Source organism: Dromaius novaehollandiae, chromosome 8 (genome assembly GCF_036370855.1).
Source record: "Dromaius novaehollandiae isolate bDroNov1 chromosome 8, bDroNov1.hap1, whole genome shotgun sequence".
NCBI classification, from domain to species: domain Eukaryota; kingdom Metazoa; phylum Chordata; class Aves; order Casuariiformes; family Dromaiidae; genus Dromaius; species Dromaius novaehollandiae.
The window spans coordinates 20,359,396-20,369,766 of record NC_088105.1 but is presented as its reverse complement, the minus strand read 5'-3'; the positions used below and the strand labels follow the sequence as shown (position 1 = coordinate 20,369,766).

General features: G+C 38.4%; 1 protein-coding gene across 1 annotated transcript; it reads right to left on the bottom strand.

The window, feature by feature from the left end:
- Window positions 1-3,022: 3,022 nt before the first annotated feature.
- Window positions 3,023-9,281, bottom strand: VCAM1 (vascular cell adhesion molecule 1). Its single transcript, XM_026094196.2, has 7 exons — window positions 9,130-9,281; window positions 8,156-8,431; window positions 7,117-7,434; window positions 6,084-6,356; window positions 5,378-5,644; window positions 4,400-4,666; window positions 3,023-3,682 (listed from the first exon to the last, which is right to left on the bottom strand). The coding sequence occupies exons 1-7, from the start codon at window positions 9,191-9,193 to the stop codon at window positions 3,522-3,524; spliced, it is 1,626 nt and encodes a 541-aa protein (XP_025949981.1). The 5' UTR covers window positions 9,194-9,281; the 3' UTR covers window positions 3,023-3,521.
- Window positions 9,282-10,371: the final 1,090 nt, after the last annotated feature.

The following is a 10,371-nucleotide window of genomic DNA, read 5'->3' as shown; positions in this document are numbered from 1 at the left end:
GTTTTGTAATCACTCTTTAAAATTCAACCTCCTATTAGCATTAGCATTGCCCCAGGGTTACTACCGGGATAAACTCCTGCTCTGAGGACACGGACAACTGGTGTGCTTGAGCACAGTCCTTCAGTGGCAGAGAGGATAAAATGCAATTCTGTAACTTGGGAAGTAACTTTACAGAGAAAAGTTGAGCGAACCTGTCACAAGCCTTTGCTCCACATCCCCCTTTCTCTGTTGGTTGTGAAGACAAGCCCCCAACAGGGCCTCATATCTAAGCCTTCAGGCAGCTGTGACCCATTCTGAAAGCATTTGCTGGGCTGGAGCTGCTGTTAATGCCTTTTTGCCAGGGCAGGGGCTCTGCACTTCGCTTTACGAACAACAGTGCAAAGGGAAATTATATTCCTTCCAGAATTTTCAATAATGGGAGAAGTTATTTGATTATGAACTTTTAACCTCCATACCACAGCTGCTACCCAAATCATCAAATGTCTTGGAAAATCCCGAGAATGAGGCCATAGGGGAGGAGATCCCCTGGCAAAGTTCTCTTTGTGATTTCCTCAAGGGGAAGTTTGCTGCCCACACAAGAACAGCATCTCCTAAAATGGCATCCTTGGAGAATCTGAGAGGACAGAGAAGTCATGTAGACATTAAGGTTTGTATCTACACCACAAATATTGGTGAAACCAAGAGTGCAGCGAAGATACCAGGAGCCTGAGGAGGAATTTACAAGAAAAACTTACACAGGCACCGAAGTGCTCTTGCAGGATGACTTGTATTCCTCTCTCACTCATTTTTTTCTAAGGAACAGAACAGGCAGGAAAAACAACACACAGAAACTACTAAGCCCCTTCTCCAAGCAGGCCTTGCCCTAGACCATTCAGAGGAGACATAAGGATACAAGAAATACCTTACTGGGTCCAAAAAAGGATCTGGCTATTCCAGTATGTCTCCAGCAAGGGGAGGCTATTTAGGGAGAGCGTGTCTTGCCACTTTCTGCAGTCTGTTCCCTGAGGATCGCCTGGCATCCATGGTCATTGGATCAGGGATGTTACAGAGTATGTCTCTGCCCACTTCCTTTAGTATTTGTTTATGGACCTCTCATCCAATAATTTGTTCATTCCCTTTTTGTGCCAATTGATAGTTTGCCTCCACAACCTCCTACAGCAGTGGCTGCCAGTAGTTTACCACCTACTACATAAAACAGTACTTTCTCTTATCTGTTTTAAGCTGGTCTCCTCCTAATTACTTTGAGCGTCCTGCAGTTCTAGCATTGCATGATTTAGCACAGTTCTGCATCTGTTGTTTGCTATCAGCTACCTCCAGTTTTGAAAACCTCAGTCATATCTCTCCTTCAGAATGCTCTCTCCAGACTGAGAAGTCCTAGCCTTTCTAATTTCTTTCTCCAGCTCCTCCAACCACTTAATCATTTTAGTTCCCTCTCTATCTTTTCTAATTACACTATGTCCTTGCAATACAAAGACCAGAACTATATACAGTATGCAAAATGTTTTGCATAATGGAAAAATTATGCTTCCTGGTTTGTTCACAAGATTGCACAGAGACAGGCCTGACAGTATTCTGAATAAATTTGCCTGGCACCACCTCCAATAAATTTGTGTCATGGGCCTGTCAAAGCTCTCCTCCTCCTCTGTCTTCAATCTTTTCTTCACCCTCCTACTGCACGCTTGCATTCCTCCAAGCCAAGTCCACACTGCTCTCCCATTTCTCTGCTACATCCCCACTTCCCAAGCCTCCCATTCCAAATGCTGGTAGGCATAGGACCCCGCGCGACCTCATTCACCGTGCACAAAATACTGCTGAACACGCTGTGATGTGGGAGATATGCATCCCTGCCTCATCCCGCAACTAGCTACTGAGAGTCAGCTGCTTTTGTATTGCTCCTGGAGGTGGCTGTTACCACGTGGTATAACATAAAGAAATTCCCTTCAGATTTCTGTTTGAGTTTGTTGGGAGTGAGGGGAGGAGGGGAGTTTGGAGGAGCCAGGCCCAGCTTCTTGTGCCTAACACAGTGGCTCAAGGCTGCTGGCATGAGACCATGCCAGGGAGAATGCTGCTCAGGTCCACCTCTCACCCCGTCCCATCTTTGCCTCTGCACAGAAGCCCACTGTCTTCATAGCCTTTTCCCCAGCACTGGAGGGGGTGGGTGGTGAAAAGAAGTGCTCAACAGTGTAAAACACACAGGCACTGGTTGCCTATTACAAAACAAGTTGTCAGGCAAGTGGTTTGGTTTTCCACATGCTGGGAAGCTTGGAAGGGCACTGTTTCAGGAAACAACTCAGCTACCATTGCTGAGGCTGCCTAGATTTTGCTTCCCCTATTCGCCTATGGCCTTAGGCAACTGCCTGCTTTGCCTGTGCCTTTAAGGTTAGGGCGTCCCACAACACTTGAATCTACTGTTGTTGAGAAGAATAGTTTTCACTGGTGCCTTCTATAGGAATGTGCCCAACAATTACCCAAGCTTTCTCCTCAATAAGGCAGTCTATGCCCAAGATCTGTTGAAGTTTACATATATCAGACCAAGTTCATGGATAGAAAGCAATTATATTCACAACCAATGAGTTTACATCACCTAACTTCTGAGTGTGGACCATCTTGCTCTCCAAAGAAACATGCATTAGCATTAGCAATGGTGATCTGGTAAGCAGGGGGCTTTAGTGACAGAAACCCACTGGCAGTTTTATTTTGCAGTGGAAATCTGTAAAGCATACTTATTGGCAGATTATATGCTAAATAAAGGGTCTGATTTTGCTCATCTTGAAATAACAGAATTCTGTCACTCACTTGAGAATGATTAAACCCTACAAAAATATCTTAGCTTTTCTATAACTGACTAGACTTTAATCCCAGCCACTTTCTGAATAGCATTTATAACAACTTATTAACTAAAGTGTTTCAAAAATGAGTCTTGAGATCTTAATTGCATTTAAATTAATTAGAAATGTATGGCCCAGTGACTGTGCAACTTCATTGGAAGTAGGTTTATGGCAATGTAAGTGAAAAGAGAACATTTTTCAAACATTTCCACAAGCAGACAATTTATATTAAAAACATTCACTCTGTAGAATAATACAAAATAAAATATTACCATCTGATCAGCTCAAATAATGCTGATTTATATCTCTGAATTAACAAAATTTCTATGTACAGTTGCAGTAAGACTGCATTTTTACAAACTGATATTCAGTTGAACATCTTTATAATACAGATTATACACTATGTACAAACCTAGTTCTCCCAGGAACTCTTTGTTGAGCATGCTTCAACATAGAAGTGGTTTCCCTGCTTCTAAGACAGGATGTTAGTTTTTCCTTTCATTTACATACTGAAATACTCATCAAAGGACAAAACATTTTCCATTTGCTATCAAATGGTAGCGTTCTCAAGCCACTTGCTTGTTACAGCGTATTATGGAAGAGGAGCAAAGCCAACAATTGTGTTGGCTCTGCCAACACAACAATAAATAACATTGCTTATTATGAACCACTTAGACTGTTATATTCACGTGATCACACTTTCAGCCTCAGTGCTTTTACAAGACTGTAGGATCCATTTATCTTTGCTTTTCTTGACACGTAGATCAAAATCGCGACTACAGGTATTGCTATTGCTGTTACACAAGAGAATGCAATAATCACAGCCATCATTTGATCTGTTTTTTCCAGTCTTCCTGCAAAACGGAGACAAAAGGAGAAAAAAAGTTGTGTAAAAAGTGATTCAAACAAATATATGTATATTACTGTAAAAGCTATGCTATTAATCACCTTCATGTGGGCCAGTTTTTCTGCTTTCATGTACAAAGCACATTTCAAACCCTCTTCCTTATGTTTGCTTGTTTAGCAACTCCATATTACGCATTTTATTTCTTAGCCAGAATCTTGGTCTTGAATTTGTTATGCAAGTTCAAACCTATCTGGTATCATCTACAATAAACAGTACCATGGAGTTCATGAAGAATCCTGCATTTTCCCCAGGAAATACTTGGGACATTTCTGCTTCCTGTAAGCACAGCACTTCAGGAGAAGACCATGTTTAAGGAGCCCACTTTTTATAATTTTTTGTGAAATGGAGCTTGCTCCATCCAATGGATTAGTCCCACTGTTCAAGCAGGTGCACAGAAGTGTAGCCAGGATCCTCCTTTTTCTAACCCCCTTCTTAGAGCTGTTGCACCATGTCAAGTAAAAAAGATAATAACACTTATTTTGAAAGGAGGTTATATACAGGTCATTCTCACCAACTGTTTTATTATTTGGCTTGATCCTTTTGGTTTTTAAAGTTAATCACTATTTCTGTGCAAGGATCAGCAGTGACCTAGATGTGCTCACCTTGACACAAAATTCATTAGAAGGTAAGAGCAAAATAAATTTAAGGCAATAGATCTACCTACCTACAACGGCTATCTCAATCACTTTAATGTTGTTTCCAACCTCATTGAAAACATCAAGCAAATATCTGCCTGTGTCATTTTTGGTGACATTGTAGAGTGTAAAGGTTCCATTCACTGATGACAGAATAATTTCTCTCTCTGGATGGACTTTTTTCAGGACCATCTGTGATGGTGGGTTACTGTATGTGCTACATGTAATAGTAACATTTTCTCCTTCTTTAACATTTTCTGATGGATGTACTAACACAGTAATATTTTGGGGAGGAACTGAAAAGAAAAAAGAAAAAAGAAACAGGGTAAGATTTAGCAACAAACAGAAGCAAAAAATATCACAAGGTTGTAGACACAAAGTATTAATTCAGTTAATGGATTCACCATAATTTTTGAGCACGTAGCATTAGATGCTACTTGGTCACTAGCTGATAAGCTCTCCCTATACTGAACACAGCGCACTCAACAGCAATTGACAGAAAGAATATTTTATCACCTGATGGACTATTTTGCACAAGTTTTATGTTATATAGAGCCTTTTCTTCTTTTCTTATTTATTCACTGAGTCCATGAAAGGACAAGAGTTTACAGCCCCAGAGGTTGGTGTCCTCTTTCAACAGATGAGAAATAGAAAAAGCAAAGAAAGGAGTCCTAAAATAGCATTTTTGTCATGAGGGTCCACAATTTTAAATCCTGTTTTACAGTCTTGGGGAAGTAGAACTATGAAAATTTTGAAGAAGCAATTGTTCTGTGCATCTATCATTTCGGACAGCAGTTTTCATTACCACTAAGATCCTATCACTTATTTATGACAAGAACCAGTGCAATTCATCTCAAGACAATTTTTTTAAAAACATTTCATTCTTAACAGATAACAAAGGATGAGCCCAAACACTGCAATTTGAAGGAAATGGAAGTGAAGATGTAATTTCATCCTTCTAAAACAAATCATCATATTAACTTCATACAGTAGTTATTTTAACTGACCTTTGACATCAAGTACTATGTGCTGAGACTCCTCTCCCAGTTCATTAATGGATACACATTCATATGTTCCTGCATCCTTTAGCTGAACCCTGCCTATGGTATACTTGCCACCTTGTGTTTCAAGGGTTGTGATCACATCGCCTATTTTCTTTCTCAGAGTAATCTGAACAGCTGGAACACCTGTAGATGTGCAAGAGAAGGCAACACTTTCTCCTTGTTTCACTGCATTTGAAGGGAAAACTGAAAGTGTTGTATTTTTTGGCGGAGCTACAAAAAAGTAAAGAATAAAGAAGAGAGATTGATTAGTGGCAGAAGTGACCTCTAAACAACACTATTGATTAAAAGTCCAAAGTAGGAGGCTGAGATGTTCCTGCGAAATTGCTATGTGCATTACTATTTCAAGGAAATAACAGTGATCCCCACAATAACATTTTCTTAGATTTCTTTACAACTCTGAGTGTTGCACTGCAGGAAATATTTATAAGTCTGCATGTACACCAGTAGAAAAAGAATTAGCTGAAAATTAAGCACTGAAATATAAAACATAGCCCACAAAGAGTAACAGTAAATCGAAATCTGACTCCTAAATACATAGTAAGGAAGGCCTCATAATTTCCTAATTTTCAGTGTTCCAGAGTCCTGAACCCAACAGACAACTGTAGATTGGGTACTGAAGAATACAAGTAAAATTCATGCAGACTTGTACCTTGTATAACAATGTCCACAGTTGCTTTCTCTGTTTTATTAGTCACCAGATTAATTACTTCACAGATGTACAGTCCTGAGTCAGTGAAATGGGCATGAGGAATAGAAAGTACACTGTTTTCCACCAGATACTGAACACTTTTGTCAGCCACCTGTCTTCTCCAAACTATCTGTGGTGGTGGATTACTCTCAGTCACACAAGTAAGTTTCAGAAAGTCTCCTTCCATTGCTGAGTTGCTTGGAGATGCAGTAATGATAGTATTTTTAGGACCAACTTGAAGAGAACAAAAGGAAAATATGATCAATATGTTGATGAAGAATGATATGCACATTTCTAAGGCTAGCTTCTCTAGAGAAACACTTCACACAATACTGGGAAAAATTAACAATCTGTGTGCATTAATAATACAGTGGAACAATTTTTCCAAACTTGATAAGGTGTTCACGCTTGCAGCTTTAAAAGCTAAACCAGACAAAATGTGTATAATTTTTTAAAAACTCTTACATTTGTTGCCACCCTATTGACTGGGACTATAAACTAAGAATTGCAAAGGCAATTTTAAAAATAATTGTCTATCTGTGTGCTCTTATTTTTATTCTGGCTTTTACCAGTACCCAAGAAAAGAAAGTGAGAGAGAAGTTACTGCAGGATTGCCTAATTTCCATCATGAACAACACTAGGTGTTTAAGGCTGCATGGACAAGTTTCTCAACAAGTGTTCCTGAATACAGCCTCATTCAACTTCTATGCCCTCGCCTTTAAACCTGAAGCCATCAGTCACCCGTTCCACAAAGAAGTTACAAGACTGTACTCAGAGATGACATTTAATAACTAAGAGCCATGGACTAGCTTTGAACTTTTCGCAATACAATGGCGTGAGGCCTAATACAGATATTAGATAGCAGATTATCTATACCAATAACATAGATAAGAAGTGTGGATTATAAATGATTTACAGCACATTGTAAGCCCACTCCATGAACCTTAGTGTAAAATGGTATTTGATTTGAAAACCCTAGTATAAAAAGACTTACAGTTTGCATTCAGTTTCTGAGAAGTTACTCTTTCTTTGGGTTCAAACTCCATATTAGCAATTAGTAACTTGGCCACGCAAGTAATGTCTTTCCCAATATCTTCAGTAGTGGGGTTAAACGAATATGTCACAGTTTTGGTCTCTGTATTTGTGCTGTCATCTTCAAAAAAATTTTTCTCAAGAAGAATATGTTCCTCTTTCTTTAGTAGTACTTCTAGGTGATCAGAAGGATACACATCAGGAATTTTACAGATGACAGTGGCTTGCTCCCCAGCAACTAAAGATGTGCTGATCTCAATGACAGGATCACTGGGGAAAGCTGAAAGAGCAAAACCAATTTATTTAGTCTGCCAGACAGGCCCTAGAGAAAACAGAAGAGCAAGATCCAGATTTGAAACATCTTAAGTTTAGAGGTGTTCAGAACATGACTGTGTATTAACTGCTACAAGGCATACCTTGATATGAGGATGTATAGGTCTTTTGTAAGCAATTCATGCACTAGCAGGAATTACATTTGTATATTTGTTAGAATATGACCACAAGTGGTCTAATAAGATCCAGCAAAGCACCTAAGCAGTGATCCAGCTGCCTAAACATAGGCATTTGATGCCATCAATACACTGGGAGTATACTGTCATTTGTACGAGTAGGTTTGGGCAGCTTAATAATTTCCCTACAAATTGCAAAGGGATTTGCTTATGTGCTTTGTGGTTTTGCAAATATTTCTATCTCAATCATATTTTTTCCAGCTCTATGAATGCTTTGGGGAGCCTATTTTTTGACTTTCAAGTATTACCAAGAAAAAGAAAAGATAAGACCAGTGTGTGCTATCTTCAGTGTAGACAAGCTAGCAGAAAGAGGCTGACTAAGAGGCCTGAACAGAAACTTCAATCTTACAAGTAAATACATGCTGAGCTATAGCAGACTCATTATCCTAGGGTTATCAGTTAACCATCAATTACATCATCTAAGAACAACTCATTGAATTTTTATGAATGAGTACTACTTAAAGTAAAAGAAAATTTTACATTTTCACTTACAGTAAAGTTCAACTTTGACACTCTTCTCTTTCTTCTCAGTTCCGCAGAAGACGGTACACAGATAATCATGAGCATTCTCAACACTAACTGGACTCATAGTCAAGGTAGAGTATGTCCCATGGTTGCTCACTGTTCCTCCAAGGGGGTTGTCTGTTTGGATTCTCCAGGAAAAACTTGGTGATGCACAGCCAGTAGTATTGCATGTAAGCATGACTGTTTCTCCAATCTGTGCAACAATTCTGTTGGCAGGTGTAATCTCCATTTCAAAAGCTTTAACTACAACAGGGAGAATATACATAAACTCAGCAGCATTCTCATAATTATTTTCCTTCTTCTTCTTATGGTCTATTGTGACACAACAGCTCATTACTTTACAAGTTTAAATTAATAAAGCCCATATAGTGGTTTACTTGTCCAAAAAAAAAAAAAAAAAAAAAAAAAAAGCAATGTTTATGGAGTAAAGATAATTTGGACTCAGGTGGTCCTAACACCCATTTCTGATGTGCAAAATGGCATAAAACCAAGGCTAGCAATGAAAATAATTGCATTAGCACAATACAACTTTTTTGCCAGCTGGATCTGTTTCTAAAACGTTGTAAGATTAGAGAGAAAGGGTAGTAAATAAGTCAAAAAGGGCAATTACAGAATCACTTTCAACAGGACAAACTTGGCTGATACTGTCAGGGATGATAGCAAAATCAAACTTGAAGTGATATATGGCAGTTGTCTCCTAGACTATCTAGCAAACTGATCGAGAAAAGGACCATGTTATTGAGGAGCATAAAAAAGCTCAAAGTAAAGGTTGAAAAAAAGTTTCTTAAGATTCTGACAGAACTACTTAATTGACAATTGTATTCACTGAAAAGTAAAAGCAATTGGAACAAAATGAAATAAAGAACAAACGGTAAACTGCAGCTCAATTGATATTAACCAAAATTAAAGCAAAATGAAGGAAACAGACCCTCCCAACTTACCAATCATGCATGCACACAAAATTATTGTCACAGCTTGGCTTGTTCTTTCCATCTGTTTTATCATTTGTAATTGCTGTAATTAGGTGAAGAAAGTAAATTCAAAAGTCTTGCTTTCAATTTCCTGTGAAGAAGTTCAGTGAGAGCCTGCTGCTCTGCCACTGTTTATTCTAATAGCTCCAGCATGCGTTTATAAAGGTTCTTCTGAGGTTGAGTGGGAAATCCCTGGACGGGGAAATCCAGCGTAGAGAGGAAGGCATCCATATAGGGTTGTGTAGGTGGTTTCAGCGCCCTCTGCTGCTTTTATATACAGAATTTGAAGCTCAGGAAAACAATAATACAGTGCCTATTATACTTGCAAAGAGCAAGTCAAGATCTGGTTCTGCTAACATCTGATAAAATGAATGAATGTGGGTAATTCCAAGTAATTCAATAGGACTATATATGAGATGGAAAAGTTATTTAAGTTTATCTTCAGCACAAATATCTTCGTAGGACTGAGTCTTTTGAGAGAAGTCCTAACAATACTTACTTCTGTGAATTCCCTTTGAAAACTGTGCCACCACTCTACAAGGTGTTGTCATTCACATTCCTAAGATCCCTAAAAATCAAGAAATGTAAGTCAGATGAGAAGTGTGGAGATCAGACTTAACCAGCTTGAACGAGGCTAGTCACGTTCAGATAAATGGAACGAACAGATTTTCCTGATTTTACTTTAAGAATGTCCTCAAATGGCCCTTCTTGTGAAATGTTATTGGCATGTATTACATTACTGATACACCTCTGAGATCTCACATTGTCCTATTTAAATATAATTAAAGTACAGAGATGAAAATACAACTCCATGTCAGTGCTTGGTTTCCAGTGGATATACAAATGCAGTTTGGAACATAGACAAGTACTACAGGCACTACTAGGTATATTGCCAGTGTTTAATTTTAAATTGAGAAATGCTATGAGAACAAAAAATAGAGGTTTACAAATCTCAATTGTTTAGTTATTCAACAACTAATTGCAACTGGTCAAATATGAATTGCTAAATAAAAGCAGCAAGAAATTCAAAACAAAGCATACATTTTAAAAATGTCTCTACCAGATCATTTGGTATGTAATAATTTAACCGATCATTTGATGTCTGTGAATTGTGATTGTCATTGCATTGTGCGTTTTATAAGGAGCACAGATCTAACTACCTCTTAACTGAGTAATAACTTGGAAAAATAAATGCTAAAAATAAAAACAGAT